This window comes from Lagopus leucura, unplaced genomic scaffold, assembly GCF_019238085.1.
Source record: "Lagopus leucura isolate 7727_CA_CO unplaced genomic scaffold, USGS_WTPT01 Super-Scaffold_100008, whole genome shotgun sequence".
Lineage (NCBI taxonomy): Eukaryota > Metazoa > Chordata > Aves > Galliformes > Phasianidae > Lagopus > Lagopus leucura.
In genome coordinates this window covers 31,619,199-31,640,615 of record NW_024962265.1, presented here as the reverse complement: position 1 = coordinate 31,640,615, position 21,417 = coordinate 31,619,199, and the positions used below count along the sequence as shown (strand labels likewise).

Here is a 21,417-nt window from a genome sequence, read left to right as displayed (position 1 = left end):
ATGTACATATATCTCGGTTTTGTTTCAGAAGAATATTCTTTTGGTTAAAATGCGCATAGCAGCCACTACTGAAATGTCACAACTGAGTGATGCAATTTCGTTGCACAAATAAGACGAGAAAGGCAAAGGGAAAGGTGAGTGCTCTCTCTGCAGACAGAACAACCGTTTCGAAGAGGAGAGTGAAATGAAATACAGATTGTTTACAAGTTTACCTACACCGGAAAATCTGAATACAGAATACAGTGTGTTCACACATGCATGTGCACATGTACAATAATCACGTAGGCAAAATTATTTCCGATATTTACAGCACCATCCAGGAAAATGGGCTGGAAGCAGTTGAGTACCCATTTTCACTTGGACTAACATGCGTTGGGTTAAATGTCACTGATTTGGAGGGCGGAGCATTTCGTTCACTGCTGGATTTTGCTCAGCTTTAAAGCCCATCTACACGGACCTCAGAAACTGACTTGGCTCTCTTCGGGGCAGGAGACAGAAATGCTGAGGGTTAGGATTTCATCTGCTGAGGACAAATGCTTGCAGTCATTTCACTCCTCTGACGAAATGCTATCTGACCTGAAACTAAGGTAGTGCAGTTACTCTCCATACAGTGGGTGGGAAAAGGCAGAAAACAATATCTCTGCCCTCCAAAATATGAAATAATAACAGTTATTTAAAAAACCGAACTGACAAGCATAAGATAATAGAATCTCAACTACGTACAACACACTAACCCCAATCTTATACACGTTGTCAAGACAGTGGAGACACAACTTCCTGTCTCACCAAAATATTTGGGATGCCAATGGAAACTATTAAAACAACACCAAAGCCCCAAGCAAATAAAAACAAAGCTGAAGCCCACACTGTGGAACTGTAAAACAGCAAGGCCTCTGTCAGACCTTCTTGCCATGCCAACTTCATGCCATCATAACGCACTTGTGTTGTTCTCTACAGTAAACTACAATAAACTACAGTATCATTTTGTTTAAATTTGGATTTAGAGGTAAAAAAATAAGAATGAATAATATGAGCAGCACACTAAAATATTTCTCCACGCTGTTTTTACCTATGAAGAGAGTCTCTCAAGTAAACAAATTAAACCTTCTTCAAAGCACTCTCCTGCTTACCTACAGATCTTTGTTCCTTCCAAAATAACAATAGTTATTACTTCCCATCTGAAGTCAATTTTGGATGGGTTCTGATCAAATTCTGGAAAATTACAAGTAAGCATACGCAGCAGCACAGACATCAAGAACACTTCTAAATGACTGCTTTTCACCAAATGGATTTTGTTATTTCGATCCCTTCGTTTACCGCTGATTTCATTCTGACAACACTATTGCATATGCAGATGTAAACAGGTCTTACAGGCTAAAGTACAGATAGTCTTCACTTGACAATGCAGAAAGAAGCAACACACAAGACATCATCTTTTAAGGGACATATTCCGTGTGACATACTGAAATGCTTCTCATCTCAGAGTTCTCGTATTTAGAATTCCTAAAGATGATTCAATTGGCATTTCAGGGTCTAAACAATAAATACATCCATAGCTTCAGAAATGACACTTGGGTCTTTGCCAGACTCAGATTATGTTCTGTAAACAAGAAAAGCACAGTTCTGCCCTAGGAGCGAACAGAGTAAATAGAATAGCTTAGCGAGTGACTCTCTGCAATCTAGTCAAAATGCAGTGCAGCTTATAGCAAAGCATAGTGTCCACAGAAATTCATATATTCATAATTCATTGTGTGAGAGAGAATTGGGAACTAAATGCCACGTTTACAGATGTGGGTAGGATAACGGGCAAGAGGAAGTGCTAGGAGCACGAGAGAATGTGCTGTGAGAAGCTGAATGTGCTCCCAGGCGCACTGCAGAGGATGCGATGGGAGCTGCCCTCACACAGCAGAGGCCACAATTCTTCAAGAGACTTCAGGGTCACCAGCCCAACACAGGTAGGTTCACCCCAAGTGATTTCTGGGTATCCCAGGGCAGGGCCAAGCAAAGGAGATGGAGGGCAGGTAGTGGTGACAAGGACAAGGCCTGCCGGTGTGTCCACCTGCCCCTTGCAGCTCCACCAGAGCTGAAGATGTGCTGAACTCTTGCAATCCTCAGTAAGGAATACATGGAAGGATCCACCTGATCTCCAGGATTTCACAAAGCAGTGACCAGAGGCTGTCCTGTGTTGGCAGATGCCAGCCCAATGGCTAGGTTTGGTGCTAAATAGAAGAACACAGCCCAGCTCTGCAGGTCCAGCTCTAGAACCAGCTTAGGCAGCTGAAGTGTTTGCCCTGCTCATAGTCACTCAGCTGGGCATCGTTTTGTGGAATTATATGTGAGGTGGGGGGTTGATTACTTAGCAGAAGATTTAACATTATTTGAGATTCCCTGGACACTCAGTTCTAACAACATACTCAGCCTGATCTGATCCTCATAGAATAAAACAAAAAAGCTCCAAACTATTATCAGGTGTACAGAATAACATTTATAAATAAAGAGGTAAGATTACTTCTCTAAGTGTAGACTTGTGGCTGCAGGACTGTAAGACCTGCAAGTAATTTGTGAACCTCATTTTGGCTTTCACAAGAATGCATCACAAAGCCAATGACAATTTTGCTCAACATTGAGCAAGTGGCATTAATAGATATAAGAGGAGGGTTCACTAGGTGTTCTGTTAAATAACATTTATAAGTGATCAGTTGTTTGAGTGCAAATGTTCCAACAGATAGAAAGCAGTACACAACTGACAGAGGAGAAGCAAACAGAGTGAGGATAGCAAGATCAAAGATGTATGATCAATCTTGTTTACCTTCATGATGAAATCATTAATTCATCTCCTTCTATGATGAAGTGATGACATTGGTGGACAAAGGAAAGGCAGCTGATGACACTAAACTATGAAAAAAAGACAAGAGAACTGGGCTTGTTTAGCTTGGAGAGGAGAAGGCTCTGGAAGGGCCTTGTGGCCCTCCAATATTTGAGGGGAGCTTAGGAACTGGAGTAAGACCTACATTTTAGATGGGCAGATAGTAACAGGACGAGGGGGAATGGCTTTAAACTAAAAGAGGGAAGATTTAGGTTAGGTGTTAGGAAGAAGTTCTTTACTCAGAGGGTAGTGAGGCACTGGGTTGCCCCGAGAAGCTTCGGAAGGCCCCATGAAGACAGTCAAGGCGAGCTTGGATGGGGCACTGGACAGCCTGATCTGGTGGGTGGCAGCCCTGTGCATAGCAGGGAGTTGGAACTGTGTGGGCTATAATGTAATAGAAAAACATGGAAAAAAAAAGTTCATTGACAAAACAGCAATATCTCTGAAACCCAAAAAAAAGTAAGCTTCAGAATCTGAGGCACAGTAGACACAATAAGGATAGTAATTGCTTCAGTTACACTAGCATTTTTCATTAAATGCCCCACCATTACAGCATATTTACATTATCATTACAGTCAGTAATAGTTAAGCCAGTCACCTGGCTGTCAGATGGGGTTCCTCAGGTATGTCTTGAGAAAACACATTTTCCTAGGCTAAAAGTCCTGAAGTTACATGAACTGATACCACTGCATGGCAGAGACTAGGACTTTTGAATTGTTTGAGCAGTTGAACCAGTAAAGTCTCCTGGTTTGCTCTGGATTTGTGCCTATAGCATGAGTTCTTGTGGATTTGAAGTGACCTGTTAAGAGTGAGCTCTAGTTTTGCATTAGTCTAGATTATGTTATACTTTAAGACAAGTTAAAAGTACTAAGTGACTGGGTTGCAGAAATGCTCAGTCATGGCCTGAAGCAGTGATTGGGCATCTGGTGGGAAGGCAGGGCCAACCCCAGGCGAGCTCAGATACATGCAGTGCACCTGAGCAACCGGGAGGGGTGGAGCCAGGATTCACCCCTTCCCAGATCTCATTTAAGCATTTGCAGTGGAGGCAAGAATATTTCTTGCTGGAGCTCACTACTTACCTGAGGCCTTCCAAAGGTAAGCAGCTCTTTTCTTTCACTTCTGTGTTCCCAACTGCTCAATTTGGGCTCATTGTCATTTGCTGTAGCCAAGAAACTTGCTACCCTGCTATTATCATGGTACTTTCCATCCCACTATAGCATGACAGCCTGATGAAGTAAAACTACTTTATAAAGAATTACAAATTTTGAGAAAGAAATAACAAAACAAACAACAACAACAACAAAACATAGCCAGTAGCATCTGACTATGGATTTAGTTTACCTTCCCATCTCAAGAGACATGGGAAAGGCTGAAATGCTTAGAAACGACTTAGTTGCAATATAAAGTGTATGACAGTAGCATGACACAGCAAAACAATGGTTAACAAAAATAAGTTGTAAGATAAGACCAAGAGAAACAGTTGGAGAATGTCTAGATAAACACTTAGGAATGCAAAATAGGAAGGGACTCTTTTATTCCATGCTGATCTTTTACGACTGTTTCTAAACTCATGAGAAGGCTTATTTTCTTAAAATTGGTCCCCCCCCCTTTTTTTTTTTTCCCTGATCACAGAAGTCTGTCTATTGTGACTACTGCTCTCAAATTTTTGTCATTCTCTATGATATATCCTCCAGTGAACCTTTATATCCTGTGCTTCTCCTCCTTTCTATGTATGTAGCCACGGATGATACGTAAATACAGCTCTATCTCAACTTCGTTGCCCCCTGCACGGGCCTTACTTGAATCTCAGAAAACATCTGTAAGAATACCATTGAAAAACACTCTTCTCTGGTGTTCTCAGTGACCCACCACACTTTTTCTCAGCATCAAAGTCAACTATTGATCATCACATCTTTGCCTTTAGTTCTTCAGGAAATGGAGAAGTTCCACCAAAGGTTCTAGGAAATCTGTCCAGTTTCATTCATGAAGTCATTACAGTTCTCAGATCCAAATCTATAATTTTTTTTATCTTAGCAAAAATACTTCTGAACTTGTTCTCATGATAGCCTTCCTACTTTTCTTTAGAAGGAAGTCCCAGTTACATACGTGTCCTTGTCCTGATGCTATTTGTACCTTCCTTAGACCCCCCCTCTCCCCCCCCCCATCTTTTCTTTCTTCTATCTACAGGTCATTTTGTTATCTTTTTACAGTGAATTTCACTGTTCCTTGGGTATCAGACACTATCATCACAGTTTTTGTTTTCCTTCTTTGCTGATGCTGTTTCCATTCCCCTATCTACCTGCTACTTTGTTTCTTCTTTCCCCCCCCCCCTCCTCTTTTCTCATTCTCCAGTAAGGCAAATATCTCCCTCAATTTTCTTTTTCTTTCACTTGCCAGTCTCATCAATTTGAACTATGCATCAGTGATTCAAAAGATCACTTCCACTACTTGCCTGCCTTTTTCCAAGTGTACTCTTAAGAGATCTGTGCCCGTAGAGAAAGAAATAGCAGTATTTAACTGGAATTATCCACAGTTATTTCTGCATAATCACAGTTCGATGAAGTGATGTGAGATAAGGGAAATGGCAGGTATATAAGCTGTTTTAACATAAACAGAATGTGCAGATGTAAACTTATTTCTTATGAAACGCGAAGCTTACTGCTAGAATTTCAAGCACCAGAAGGGTAGCAGTTAAGTAGCAGTCAACCTGGTCATCTGAATTGGAGTGCAGTGAACTAAACTTGCTTTGATAGGGAAATAAACTGATTGGAGAGAAGAAATGCACAAGTATTAGTATAAGTAAGGGGAAGACTTAAAAATGTGTTCTACTAGAATTCATTCCCAAAAGACACTTCCCAGTGCATTTATTTACAGTTGTGAAATAGTGTAGGGAAAACTGATTCTTACTGGAATTATTTGAAATGGAAAAGGGCAAAAGTCTGGTCCTTATAAATTCAGTGTCATGTTGATAAATAAAGAAGTGACCTGAGATAAACAAAAGCATCACCAGAGATGCAAAGCAGTCCTGTTGGGAAGAAGGAGCTAAACTCAGAGAAGAGAGAAAGGGTTACGTTATATGAACACTGAATTGGGAGATACATTTTGCATTTATTACAAAATAAGGTAATACTGCTCCAACAAAAATAAAAAACACATATTTTATGCAAGACAAATGAGATCATTAATTTATGTTTGGAATTGGTCTGATTTCAGTTATAGAGCTAGGATTCTCTCAAATGCAGTACTATTTCTTTTATGAAAAAAAGGCTAATGAAAATGGTCACATGGGAATGGTCAAAATGGAAAACAAGATCCATCAGCAAAGTTGTGAAAAAGTGCTTGAATAGAGTCATTCATTTTAAGAAAAGCATTTTCCACATATGTATGGATCTGTTCTTTTCAAACTGCATAATCACTTGGAGAACCTGAGTTACTTTGTAAATACAAGAAGAAAGCCAGCAAAAATTATTCATTCTTGTTTTATTTTTTTTTTCCTCAAAAAAAAAACCAAACAAGAAAAGTGGAATTACTGCTGGAGGAAATGATCATTCTTCTTACATTTGTGCACTTACTAATGGTTCGTTAGTTTCTGTACTTCTTGATATGAAGTAGCATGTTCTAAAATGGAGCAGCATTTATTTACTGTAATGTCAGAGAGTGTAAATGAACTCACAGTTCTTTCCATCATTTGCAAACATCACAGTAAATGCAATGATTCACAATCCATCCTGCAGACTGTCAGTTTCCAGTTATATTGGATTAAAAAGAAAAAGAAAAAAAAAGAGGCGAGACTGGGGGAAAATACGAGGGCAGCTCTGAAATTAATGCTTTCTATACCCACAACATCAGAGGGAGGTGTTGGTTGTACAGCAGTAGAGGCTGAACCTAGCCACCAATATCCACTACACATTGTTGCTGTGTGACAGATGGCAGCAGAGGGGCACTCTGACACAGTGGTGTCTGACATGGAAGCGCGTATGAAGCAAAGGTGTGGAGCAAATGACCAAGCAGTGGAGGTGAGCACAGCAAGGCAGTGGGTGGTGCTTTGCAGCAGTGAGGACAGTGGGTCACCTCCACTGTTGCACATGTTTACAAGCACAGCATGCAGGCTCTTATTTACTGCTGGTGAGAAATAGTGTTTTTTAGCTGAGAACTTGCTCTATCAATGCGATGTGTTATTGTGTTCATTTTACTAATTGTAGTTTCCTTGGAAATAAGTAAGAAGCATTACATTTGGAGAAATAAGTGTTGCTTTTCAAGCTGTCCTTCCTTTTGTTTTTTGTGGTTACTATGCACAGGTATCTCAGATAACCCCAGGTGTGATACTAATACAGAGTTTCTTCACCCCTCTATTTTTTTCCTACAGTTCTCAAAAATGCAGAGCTTTATAGGCACTTGCACGGAAGCAGAAAGACAGCTAACAAACTGCATTACACAGCAATGCCCCTGAACTACAATGAGAAATGATGCTCTTGGTCAAGTTCAATATGTTTTAAGTACAGCATAACAATCCATCCTTCGCACCAATCTGCCGTTTAGGTGACAGTGCAGCAGGTGGCTGCAACTTCTCAGAAGAACACTTAACAGTTTCAATAGGAAAGGTTAGTCATTTTTGCTATAGTTTCAGGCTACTTCTTCCAAGGCACTAGACTCATCTGTGTACCATCTTGTTCAAGTCCTAGTTCTCTCACTGACTCCCCAGTTTCACTGGGGGCAGCTGAAAAATCTCAGTCCACGTTCCCTGAACAATTCTGTAAATTGATTCTTTCAAGTGTTGAACAAGGCAAAGAATAAGTTTAGATGATAATGCTACAGTAGGTTGCAGAAGAGTGTCCTTGGAGAGGAAGAGTAATTTCTCTGCATTAACTTAAGAAAAAAGCTGTTGGCACAAACACAGATTCTTAAAAATGAATACATCATCTGTGCAGAATAAAGAATCTAAGGAAATGAGCCTTTATCACAGCTTTTTTTTTTTTTTTTTTTTTTTTTTTTTATGTGAGAAGAAGACCATAGTGTAAACTGATTCAATGGCCCACATTAAGTGATAAATTTGCGCTGCTTCTGCAGCAGCTTTGATGCTTCTGTAAATGGAGCCAATGGTCTGCATTGTTTCAAAGAAGGGCTGATCATACCCAGCAGTGGACCAACAGTTATGTTGTTGCCTTCTGTAGCCACAGTAGATTTGCATGGAATATTTATTGTTGAACAAAGAGTTACTCTAATGTTTCCAGTAATTTTGAAGACAAAACTTGGTAGAATTAAGATGAAAACAAAACCAAGTGTTTGGAAAGACACAGATAACTTGTCTTCATTTATTTTTTTTTTAAGCATAACAAGTTTTTAAAATAACAAACAAAATATTTGCAGTAGCAGTACTTGAATAAGCAACTCCAAACAGAAACAATGAGCTGTCTACAACCGAAGTCAATGATGATAGCAAGGAATAGCTTCAGTGGGGGGGATAAAAAAGGAAGTCATGCCATAACATAAGATTGGTTTGCCAAAGCTGTTGTAATGTATGTGAGTTTTTCTTATTACAGTGTGCAAACTCTGCATTTATGAGAAATAATTGTCTTTAAATTATAATACCAACATACATTCATATTAGGTATTTGCCACTGATACAACAAAAAACACAGTCTGAGCAGTACAAAGACTGTGACTTGCAGATTTTTTCTGACTAGCCATTTACCTCCTCCTGTCTGTTCACAGTCCAGTATATGAAGGCCTGGGAAAAGGAGCTGTAGTGTCATTGGAGGAAAAATGCACAGGAGAGTTTCCTTTCAGCAGCTGCCATTGTTCCTCCAATCCTTTCCAAGCCATTACAGTAGCTGCCCAACCTTTTTAAGAAGTTTGCAGCAGCTGCCCAAGTGTGTTTCACTCACTATCACCCAATCTGTATGGGCAAAGCCTGGTTTTTGGTTACAGGCAGAGGAAAACAAGTTCAGGAGCTGCACAGGGAGGAGCTGCCTATCTCTGTGTAGGTTTGGATGGACAAACACTGCTATAGCTAGAAGACCAAAGCACCCTGTGCTTCTGTTAAAAAAGCTACGGCTGAATGCTGTTGCCAGTTGGCAGGCAGAAGGCCACCTAGATGCATTGAAGGCAATACCCAAAAAGGGCTTTGGTGGTTGGATAGCTCAGGACATGCTCCATTATCAGCATTCATGTCAGATACGTTCAGATGATCAGCAGAGGAGATGCATCCAACAAAAACAATGACAACGATGGCTCATTAAGGCTCCAGAAAACAAGTGAATCACTCCAAACGGCAAAGAAAAGTGGCACTAATCTGCAAGTGGAAATCTGCCTTGGTAACCAGAATCGGGAACATAAGGTGAAGATGATTTCTACTAACAGTGAAGACAACAGGCTATGAAGCCAAGGAAACACAACTGACAGGTAGACAGGTATGCAGTAATCTTCCCAGACAAAACTGTGATTTACAATACTGCAACATTATATTGTTAATGGTTTTTTTTTGTTTTGTTGCCAACTTTTAATCTTCAATTAATAGCCACAGGCATTCTGCAGGCTTCACATTACAGAAAGAAAAAAGGGATCATTACCATGGTCATGGATCTTTTGGACTCCATGGAGACAAAGAATAGAAGTAAAGGAAGGATGTAGGGATTAGAGATTTTTATGAAAGAGAAGTCCAGAGCTCCTAGCATGAAGTAAGGCTGACTATGCTGATGATCAGGCTTAGAATCTGGTTTATAGATTACCGTGGACTCTTAGCTATTGAGTAGTATGCTAAAGACAGCCATCCCCTACTACAGCTCTGGACTACCAGTAGTGGCAGTACCACTGCCTTCGCCTACCCATTCTTTCATGGGGTTTAAAGAGACTTCTAAAACCTACTGCATGGAAAAAGTGGTAGAAGTGAACCAGTTAATTGTTCAAACTTTCAATTGCTCCTATCAATCAAACTATATAATGTAAGATACAACCAGATATTCTGTATCTCTGTGTACCATTAAAATCTCCCCATAATCAGCTTACTTTGACATATTTAAGTGCTGTGTTACCTTCCATCCTTCTCTTCAATCTGCTGAATCATATGGCTTTTGTCTTCAGGCTACATGGCCCCTAGCACTCCAGTCTTTGAATTCTCTCCAATAGTTTCATTTCCTTTCTTCATTAGTCCACCAATATACAATAATCAAATACTATACGATGGGAAGATCACTTTGTTCAACTGTATGCTGAAGCGTTCTAGCAAAAGCAGCTACAACAGTACACTGTTTTCTAGGTCTTTCCTTAATGGTATGTTGTTCCTGTGATGGCTATCTTGGTCCATGAATACTGCCAAAATCAGCACAAAGCAGTTAACACAATACAGTCTTGTACAGTATTAAATGTCAGTGTTATGAGAACAACAATCTCATTTGTGTTCATTCGTTTTCTATCCCAGGCAACCATACTAGAAAAGTACAATCCCTTAAATCATTTGAAATATAACCTAAAGCTTTAATTGTTTCTCATTAGATTAGATATACAGAACAGAAAAAAATAAATCCTGTGTTGTCAGTGCTGACAAACTAAGACACTGTTAACAGTGCTTCTTTCTAGAGATGGGAAAACAAACAGAAATAGCCTAAGGGGTTATGCTATGAATCTGAAAGGGAGGTACAAGCATAAAAAGAGAGAGAAGAAAAGGAAATTAAATGCTAAACAAGATGATACCATTTGGTATCTTCCAAACAAGCCACTACTAAAGACAAGAGGCTTCATTCAGTGACTTCAAGTTCTGGTCAAACTACTGTCACAGTAAAGACATGACCTTTTTACATGTCTAATATGTAGTAGAAAGCAATTTTCTGACAAACTTAACAGGACTTAATTAGCATGAAGGACTAGAAAAGAGAAAGAAAATGAGTCAAGGAAAAGTTGTCAACTTCAGATGGCAGCTGGGGGCTATAGCAAAGAGTGAGGACAGTGAGATACCTCAGTGCTCCTTGGCTTGGTCTGAGGGTTTTGTGATTTCATTGCATCACAACTGAACTTGTCTGCAACTGTGGTGACCATATGGGTGCTGACTTGCAGGTAAAGCATCATTTCACTTGCACAATGAATTTCGAAGAAGATAAAGAGATGGAAAGCCCTTCTATTCTACCATTTAGACTTAACTCTTAAAACACCAGGTCTACCATATTGCTTTCCTGTTACAATATTATCTATCTAGGAGATGCAACTTTGGTGAAGTCTTTAAACTAGCAAGAATTTTTGACTGCATTAATTCTATTTTTTTCCTGACGTTTACAAATAATTTTATATAACAGACTGAGAGTTACCATCTGTTATCTCAAACTACTTTTAGGTCTTTATACAACACATACTGTAATGTGGCCTACTTTTTTTGCTAGCAGATATGGTACTTCGCAATTGACAGCATTAAGTATGTTGGACTGTGACTAATAAAACATTTTTTATTGCTTTGTAACAGTAAACGCTCCACATATACTGTCCTGTCAATCACTGTATCATGTGCAGCTGTCATTATAGGTAGTATTTTGCCTTTAGACTGTTGGTGACTGGATTTGAACACACATAGAAAACTACAAGTTTTGGCCTTGGAATGCAATTGGCAGAGTAGACAGGCCCCAGGCAGCAGTCCTGTAGTCTGCTCAGTTGTGATGCTCAGTTTCTCTGTCCTTCTGAAGGGAAGGGGTCTTCCTGTTCCACAGCTGCCTACAACCCCTACTTCTACACAATTCAGTGAGAAGCAAAGTTCCCAGTGTTACCATAAAGGATTTTGTATAAATGCCAAGCTTAACCCTGGCACGAGCTGACTGAAGCCACCTGGCCAGTCTTACACATGATCACACCAGCTAAGCCACACAGTGGGGCTTCCTGAATCAGAAGACCCTAATATACCTGAGCATTGCTTCTAAATCCAGCTTCAGTGAGCTGAAGCTCATGTGGTGGCTGCTGGAGGTTATCAGAGGGCACAATATCCTGAACATCATCGCACTGCTACAGCAGCAGGGCTGTGGTAGTACAAGCCTGGGGAAGGAAGAGGAGAACAAACTGCATAAAATTAAGGGCCTTCGTTCTCTGTAGAGCTTGTACTGATCATTTTATTTGGGTTTTGACCACTAACACTACTGTTTATCTATCTTAAGCTTTGCACTTTGTCGCCTTATCCGCCTATTTTTTACTTTTCAATCATTAAAAATGAAAAATTGGTACAACTTAATTACTTGCTTCCTCTGGCATATTTTCCCATTTTCTATTCTACTCAAGCCTGCAATCATGCACTAAAGTAGGAAAGACAGCAGGGGGTACAGGATGTATGACAAAGCATGTACAACATCAAGGAGAATCATGACTAGAAAACTACCTTTCAGGTGCCAGAAAGGACCAAGGAATTCATGAGGCTGGGGAGTTGTGGAAAAGTCATGAGAGGGAACAAATACAAGCAACCTAGAAAATGTTAGCACTGTAGTCGGCAGACCGGCACACCAATAACATTTAACGTACATAGCAGTGCTAGCTCTCCAACTGTACAAGCATACATTCTGTTCCAGCCTTATCTCTAGGCATTCTAGACAAACACACCTGAGTTTATAAGGAAGTAACCTACTGTGACCATTTTTGAGAGAAGCATTTCTTGTGTCCATATTTAAGTTTTGCAGCATGAAAGGCCACACTGATACTGATGGCACCGACAATGGGCCCAGCTCAAAGGGCTGTGTTTCACTGCCACGCCAGACTACTAGGCTGCAGAATCTCAGCACCTGACAAAGTACTGTGTAAATTAGATAGGGTTACATGACACAGCAGCACAAAACAGGTATGGGTTGTAAATATGCATATACTGGCAATGCATACAGCTATAAGCAGGGAAAGAAGACTACACGAAGCACAAGTGTCACATTTTCATTACAGCCCATTGTATATGCCAACACCAGCCTCATATGACATAAAGCAGGTAGGCAAGTACCAAACTTCAACCACTGTAGAAAACCTTGTTCCATCACACGTAACATCGATGACCTTGAAGTTGTCATTGCTAAATGGAAGCAGTGGGAACCTGGTGCTATACAGCAGTGGTTTGACTTTGCAAGACATGTTTAAGGTCCGAGGCTTATATAAGACCCTCATATAAATTATGCATGCCTGTACAGTCCTTAGGTATGCAATAGATGAACAGTCCCTTCCCTGTAAGAGCCTGCAGTGGTGAGAAATTTAGGAATAGCTTTCACACTGTAAAGCACAGCTGCTGACTTGCAGTACAGAGGTGACCTGATAATCTGGAAGAAGCCCAGGGCTTCAGCTCCATGAAGAAGAGTCAGACTGCATTGCTCAGCTCATGCACCTATCACAGCATTTCAAAGATGACTGTACTTTGGCCCTGTATCTCCCTCAGCTTCTAAAATATGCTTTCAATTCAGTAAGAGACAGAACAAAAAAAAAAAATGCAGATTGTAAAAAATCTCCCTCCTTTGTGTCATCCTCTTCAACGGATATTTGCAGTTCAGCTACAACACAGCTAAATGTTTTTCAAGAAGACCAAGCAACAGGATTCATCCCATTACACCAAGTGAATGGAAAACGGAGCCAGGTGGTGGCTTTCTTACCTATTCGTTCCCATTAAGCAGGCCATCAATTTAGCAATAAGGCTCTCAGAATGTTCTAGAAGACCCATGACAGAGGCTCTCAAAGAGATGTCTTAGTTTATTTTTGGTTCCTTGGTATTTTTTGCTAGGCATACAGGCACACTTACCATAGCACGGGAGAGGAACGTGTGAGCCTGCCTGTCGCAGTTGCATACGTTGGTGACTGGTGCATTCTGTGGTCCTCCACAGAAACAGAGCTCATCTAGAGTATCGTTTTATGGGCAGGAGCAATACAATTTTCACTGAACTAAGGACACCACTTCTTACTTCAAATAGTGAAATTTATTTAGCTATCACAAATCTTTATACAATTGAAACGTAAAGTTAATGTAATGCATTTTAATTTTCCAAAAGATTCTTTCTTCGTGTTCTTACACATACTGTAATACATCAAAGCACAGACAAAATGAACAAACTGAAAATATATTTTATGTGAAGCCATGATCTCCGTGCTCAAAGCTACCAACTCCATTTTTTGGACCAGCTTCTCCTTTACAAAAGCATGGTGTAGAAACTTTCAGAGGGAGCAAGATGTTCTTCAAACTGTAAACTAAGCTTTGGATCAGCAGCTGCTTTAAGCGAACTAAAAACAAAAAGAAAACCACAGAGCACACTGAATTCTACCAGATAAACCAGAAACCAGATTAAAAAGTAGACTTCAAACCATTTGGAAACCTGTGACCATACTTTTTCTTTTGATTCCACACTTATCTGTTTCTTCTTTGCAGGCGGCATACCAAGATATTGCTTGCCTGTGAGATCAGAGGTCTTTGCATCAAGCACAACCTTCTGGGAACATGTGCCATGGGTAACAGTGGGTCACTCCAACAGTTCCTCCTGAAGTGGTAACTCAAAAAGGAACCAAAAGCAGGGCACTACCCTTCTTCCCACAAGCCTTGACATAGTGAGGTATTACCTCGTCTCATTCAATGCCAGCAATTTCATACTAATTCCTTTGTGGGACAAGGCATAAGACATACTCAAAGTCCTCACCCCTTGCAAAGGACGTGATTCATTTTCATTAAGAATCGCTAGTGCAAACATTTACTTTTGTTAATTTAATGCTCATTCTAGCAGAGAAACGAAAGCACCCTGTGAAAAGCAACACACAAAATTTGTCAAATGCACTGATATCTTTCAAATGCTTATGTGCTTATATACTTGAAGTGCTTAAAGATGTAACTCCCTAGAAACTGGCATTTCCCCTTACTGTCATGAGCTGCTCCCTGGTGTAAGCAGGAGGTCTTGCCCATTATGTGCGCTGCCCAGGATCCATTACAGCAGAACAGGGGCAGCCACGGTGGAGACAAGTGCTCCAATACCGGTTTTGCATGGGAACACGGCACTCTCCTTGGTGACAGATAGGGCAACTGCACCCTGCAGGGAAGCAACTATCTGGAATCTAAGATTTCAGGTTGATGTCTGCCAGTATCTTTAGAAGCAGCATTGACAGACAGTAGCTGGAGGGGTGAGCAGCTGGTGACTGTTCTTCACAAAATAGGTAAGACAATAGCACAAAAAGACATCAAACCAGGGAATAAGAGCATCTAAAGCTTAATCGTCTATGCTGTGAATCTCAATACGTTTTTATTATTCCATGAGTCAAAAGAAGTGCTCAGAAAAGCTACGGAAGAACATTTCTTGCAGTACTTTCTCATCCAGCACAGCAAACAATACACAATAGAGATACTATAAACTAAATAACTTTACACAGAAATTCCATCAACTCAGCCATGTGCCTATTTTAATTTCTATAACAAATTCACACAAGAAGTTTGCCTGAGTGAAACTTCTGAAGAATAAAAGGGAAAAAAAAATCAGCAAGAAACAATACCATAGACAATAACATGCCAGCAGTACAGCTTTTTAATTGGCATGATGCAATTTTTCTTTCCGAACTAATTCATCAAATCACAATAAGGGATCACTGGATTTGGAAGATAGCAGCTACTCTTTCCATTTTAGGTCTACACAGTGTTTTCAGTAATACCAGCTTCGATTTTGCAACATCACTAAGATGAGGCTCTCCACTGCACTAAGAATTAATCTTTGTTGCCTTGAAGCATCATGTCACAGCATTATTCACATAAATAAGCTGTGCAAGTTGGACAGTTAAGCAATAACTACTATGACAAAGCTAAGCATAGACTCATCTGGTCTCTGATTTCTATATGCAAGGGTGCTCTGCACTAAGAAAGGTCTGGCTATCCCTATTGCAGAACCATGCATCTTGAACACACCTCCCTGAGGAAATCACTGTTATGTACCTAAAACCTACCAAGCAACACATAATTAATTCCTACATGGACATAGGACAAACCACTGCACAACCGCTCAGCAGCAATCTCCCACCCCAACCTGCATTAGTTTAGCAGCTCCGTCTTATTTTAGCACGGGTTCTTGACACCCTCCTGAACACTGAAGTTACAATTCCCTGCACAAAGAATTGATTACTTCGGCAGCAAATGAAGTTTACGAGAGAGATTTTACACAGGAGGTAAATAAGTGCTTAATGGTAGCATACTGGAACATCTTTTCCCATTGATTTGCTCAGCCCAGGAAAAAAAAAAAAAAAAGAAAAATCACACACACAAAGGGAGCCAAATCCTAGTTTTACTCAAGTTCCCTGAGCACAGGAAAAGAAAGCAAGATAGAGGACAATTTCACACCACCCACCTACAGGCACTTAGCTTAGCTGAAGCTCCTTCACCTCCCTTGCAATCAACCTGCAGAGGCAAACTCCTCTGAAAGGACCATTCAGATCAAATTACGTTTGTTAGGGTGCTTGAAACTGTGATTTACATCAAGGATCTCTTTCTGCCACCTCCACTCAAAGACAAACTTGGTAGGTTACCCAGATAAAAGAGATGCCTAAAGGTAGATGGTGAAAATATTACCATAACTTCCAGAGTAATCCTCGAAGGGGTTTATTTGCCAGCTGCTGTTTCCTGGGATGCGAAAAGCAGGCATCTATTGTATCCCCATGCCCTTTTCAGTTAAAGTGGGAAAAACAAACAAAAAAAACCCAATCCAGAGTACGTTTAAAATTTGATAGCTATTTTGTCTCAAAGAGAACGCTTAACATGCTATTAGTGAGCATGAAAATGTTTTAGCTTTATGTTATGGAAAAGCTTGAATTAGCATATAATGCACTGCTCAGTATACAAATGAAGTATTACTAAACTAAACTTGCCAGCGAGAACATTCCTTATATTCTGCAGGGCACTTTACATTCAGCTGAGGTGAAAGAGCAACCTTTATGTGTGTTCTAAATGCAGGAGTGCAAACATTTAAAAAATGAGGCAAAGAAACAAATATCACAAAGTTTACCCAACTCTTACCAATAATAATACGTGAGAACTGTGAATTGGAACCAGTGCTAATACATCAACTTTGAAGTGCTCAGCTATAGCTTTAACTTTCACTGTGAACTGAAAAGATTAATCATAACCTGCTTGCAGCCAGATCTCACAAGGGCTGAAAAATTAACTCTCATTTTTAAAAACATAAGAGACAGTTATGCACATTTATTGTAAATGCTTTAATTTTAATTTGTATTTCAAGTTTAAGCCACGGTAATAAGCAGTCAACACACTGAATTTCAATCAAAATGATTCCCTCAGCCAACACTATGAACATACCAGCAGTTTTAATTAATTCACAAGAGAAGATTCACGGTTTCTTTTCCAGAAAAAATAAATCACAATACAGAAATAAAAATCTCAGAAGTTCACGTAAAAAACTGCTGGCACCAAGCTGTACAATGATAGTCAACTACGCTGTGAAACAATCTTCTCACTGTAAGGAAAGCGACAAATCACATACTTCACATTTCTGTTAGCTATTCAGATCCTTTACTATTCAAATCAGAGCATTTAAGATCACACATACAAGTTTTGCATACTCAGAACACAGAAAATACAAGTTAGTCATCACTCGGTCTTCACGAAATAGAAAATCCACCTTCCAGCAGTGCCATGTGAATAATAAGGTGTAAGCTCTGGAAAAAATGCAGACACTTGCTCTTCAGATTAAATTAAAGTGCCCTCCAAGCAGCGTGAAACTAATGGTTTCTCACCCGGGCTGCAAAAGAAGCAGCATCCCACTGACAGGGTCAGAGCCCACGCGTCCCAGCAGCCACGGCTGGGCAGGAGCAGAGGAGAGGAGGAAAAGAACCGCTGCCACCTCAGCAGCATCCAATCCCGGGAAAACAAAGGGGATTCCCATTGTCATTGTCTTCGTCTGCAGCTGATCATCACCAGCACTAGCAAGGCAGTAGCTTGCGCAGTTATCTCCACAGCGGGCAATGTCACAACCCGACCAACAGCACAAACTACTACCTCAGCCAGGCCTGGTGCACCCGGCCCCTGCTGGGGGGAACGAGCAGGCAGACGCCGCGTCACCGATAAACGAAGTTATAGGGAGAAACAGCAGGAAGATAAAAGGGCTCTGGGGTCTTTTGATGATCCTCGTCTCCTTTATCTGCTGCAGACATCAACCAGACTCCTCTCGTCTGACAGAAAAGCAGAGGGAAACCCCGCCCAGCTCCCTCCCCAGCGCTGCCCTTTTCCTCGCATGACCTGAAGCCGACGGGCAGAGCTCCATTTATCAGATACATCACAGACCCCAGCTGGTGCAGCAAAGGGCACGTTTAATTTCAAACAGCCACCGCTCCGCACGCCTGTAACAGATGGGGAAGGGAGGGAGAGAGGGAGGAAGGGAAGGAGAGAAGCGGGGGGCAGCGGGCATGGCAGAAAATCGCCCTCAGCCCACCCGACCCTCCCCGCGCACAGCCGCGGCCCCGGCCCCGTCCCGGCGCCGACCCCCGCCGCCCCCCGGGGAGCGCGGGGCGGAGGCGCCGCCCGGCCCCGCTCCCACAGCTCGGCCGCGCCGCCGCCCGCAGGGCCGGGACGGAGCTCCGCGCCGGCGCTCTCGCGGGGAGCACCCGCCGCCTCTCCCGGGCCGCGGTGCCGGCGGGAAGGAGGAAGCCGAACCCTCGAGGGCGCTGGGGCGCGGCCCTCGCGATCGGGGAAGGAAAAGTGCTCGCCTTGCCGAGGCCGCAGACAAAGGGGCGCCGGGCGGCCCCGCTCCCGCCGCGGCTTCGTCCCTCGCCGCCGCCCGCCACCGCCCGTGTGTCCGGCCGAACCATAGAGATCGTTTAAGGCGGGGGGAGAGAGGGGCTCATCCGCTGCCCACGTGACTGGACATGTCACTCACCCGGCCGGCGCCATCTTGGGGAGGGAGGGGAGGCCGCTGCCCCCGGCTCGCGTTCAAGATGGCGCGGGCGGGCGGAAGGCCGGTGCTCGCAGGGGAGCGCTGTGCCACTCCCCTCGACTCCCGCCGGACTGCGCGGCTGGGGGGGGGAGTTAACGTTCGTCCGGGGGATGCTGGGAGCGGGGCGCTCCCGCTCTCGATCCGGGGCTCCTTGAAAGACGCGGGAAGAGCCGGCCGTCCGCTAGGGCTGCTTGCTGGGACCGCCGCCGGGGGGGAGCTCGGCGCGGCGGGACCTCGCCCGGCTGTTCCACAGCGCGGTGGGCAGAGGGGCGCTGAAGGCGGTGGGGAGGGAGTGCCGGAGGGCAGTGCTGCGAGGCCCCGCGCACGGGCTGGGGGAGGGCAGCGCAGCGCGGAGGGACTGTGCGCTCGAACGCTTTGTTTGTGGAGTCAGATCTGAACCTGGTTTGTGTTTTTAAATGGGAATTGACCCCAGTGCGATTGCTCCGTACTGGAAACTGACTGAACGTCGTTACGAGAGCGCACAGAGTTAGGAGCGCTGATGTTTTAAGCGACTTCATTTTGTCCCTCCATGCATCTGGAGAACAAACTGCCCGATGCACGAGAGGAATTGCGGGCAGAAGTCAAATACACAGATAAGGTGCTATGCAGTAATGCAGGGCGCAGAAATAACCCCGCTTGCAGCTAAACGTAAAGGAAATCGAATAGCCTTGGGTTTGTCAGCACAAAGCTACACACGCACCTTGGTCCTGGCATCAAACCCCTGGCTTCAGAGTCAACTTGTAAGAAATCTGTTGACAAAGTCATGCTGGAAAGCAGCCGAAACACTGCACCCGAGATCCAAAGATGGAAATACTCCATAACGATCCTGTCTGTAGTTGCCTGCTTTAAAGTTTGCACCTATGTTGGCAACAGGGTTGATATTACATCGATTGCTTGTTTAAAAGACATTGGAACCAGTGCAAAGTTGAACGTTCTACAAGTCCTGATTCCTACAGAAAGGCACGTGATGATATTTCACGCGGGGTCAGTAAGACTTACAGTAATTCTGCTATTTGAGGTCAGTGCAAAGGAAGCTAAATACTACAAAGGAATGGGTACACCAAGTGCAGGTTCTACTCTGCTGTTTGTGTACAGGTGAAAAAAAAGAGTTCTGAAAAAGAAACACAAATGGGAAAATCTAAAAGTGTTTATTTAAAAAACAAAACAGAAAAGTGGCTTATTTTTAATAATGATGAAAATAAGCATGGAGCTATATTTTTTGCCTTATTTTGCACTTGTATTTATCTTTCCAAAAAGACTGCTCCTTTGTTAGCAATTATTTAAATGTTTGCTTGCAATTAAACAATAGCCTTTGTGCTAAGATTGCCATCTTTTCCAAGTAGGAAATGCATTTTACATAATTAGTAATTCAGTATCTTATTTTTTAAATCCAATTTTTTTGTTTTCCAGAAAATGTTCTAAGTACATTTTTCCCAACGATTTAACATCCTGTTAGTTAGCACAGGGCTCTATTTGGATGCAAAATAGAATTTGCAAAGGAGAAAGGCATTCAAATTAATTTTCTTACATCAATCTGTTTCAGGTGTGCCAGATGCATTCAGGAAATACATAGTGTTAAAAGGAAGACAGAACTGTAGCTACTACTGCCTTCAGCTTTTAGACAAAAAGCATTTTACCCTCACAGATCAGTCCTATGCATGGAAGAGGAAAAAAGCAAGCTTTCTTCTTTTTCAGCTCCTAATCTGTCTCCAACTTTGAACTGATTGACTTCAGCTGGATAAAGTACAACTGAGTTGCAATCAGACCATGCTTTAACTCTTCAAAAACTTGCTTGTCAGTCTCACAAGGCAGGGCTGCATACTACTTCATCAGCTCACTGCATTCTCTTTAAGGCTTTGGCAACACATAACTGCTTAAAAATTTAAGACATTATAGCGCATTCGGCTTTGACACAGGTTATTGATTTCGTATTTTATGAGAAAATATTTAAATAAGACTTCTCTAAAAGAAATGTAAACGTCTTTCCTCATTTGTTCCAGTGCAGTACTGTGCACAGAGTCGAGGGATCATTTTAGAGGTAAGGCAGTGCCATATCATGCTACAACGCCAAACCCGGAGGCATGAACAGATGTTCAGTAAGCATATCTGCAAGTAATACTTCTGATGTACTCCAGAAGCCGGTTCTTTGTACATGTACATACGAGTAGTACTATGTGCATAATATTCCTGTCCCTTTCCATGCTTCCTTGTGAAAGATGATCAGAAGCAGACTTTTGTCTGTGCATTGTAAAGGTCTTCTATTGGTGGCAATCCAGTTTTGAGTGCTATTTTTTGTGGGGTCTCAGTCCCTTTCCTGATACGACCCGCCGTGATGGGGGAAAGAAGGGAAAATCCTCCGGCAAGGAAGCCAGAAACTTAAGTAATTCCTTGACAACTTTAACAGTTCCAAGAAACAGCTAACATTAAAAACAACAGAGAAGGCAATGCCAGGTTTCCCAACAGTCTGTCATCCTCACCAGCTTCAGCAATCTTGAAGATGTCAGCTTTGGAAATATCACTGGTCATGGCCAAGTCGCTTAGCTCATTCCAAGCCTAAGACAGGTATTCTGTACACAGAGAGCAATAATTATAATTGCAGCTTAAAGACCAGGGTCTTCAAAAATAAAACTCTGAACATGCTAAACAGGCATC

General features: G+C 42.1%; 1 protein-coding gene across 3 annotated transcripts in view; it reads right to left on the bottom strand.

The window, feature by feature from the left end:
* Window positions 1-19,952: 19,952 nt before the first annotated feature.
* Window positions 19,953-21,417, bottom strand: part of MON2 (MON2 homolog, regulator of endosome-to-Golgi trafficking) — a 75,187-nt gene continuing 73,722 nt past the window's right edge. For all 3 annotated transcript variants that reach the window (XM_042872330.1, XM_042872335.1, XM_042872331.1), the window contains one exon: window positions 19,953-21,332. In XM_042872330.1, coding sequence (XP_042728264.1) covers window positions 21,303-21,332 — 30 coding nt within the window. In that variant the 3' untranslated portion in view covers window positions 19,953-21,302. The remainder of the gene's footprint in view (window positions 21,333-21,417) is intronic.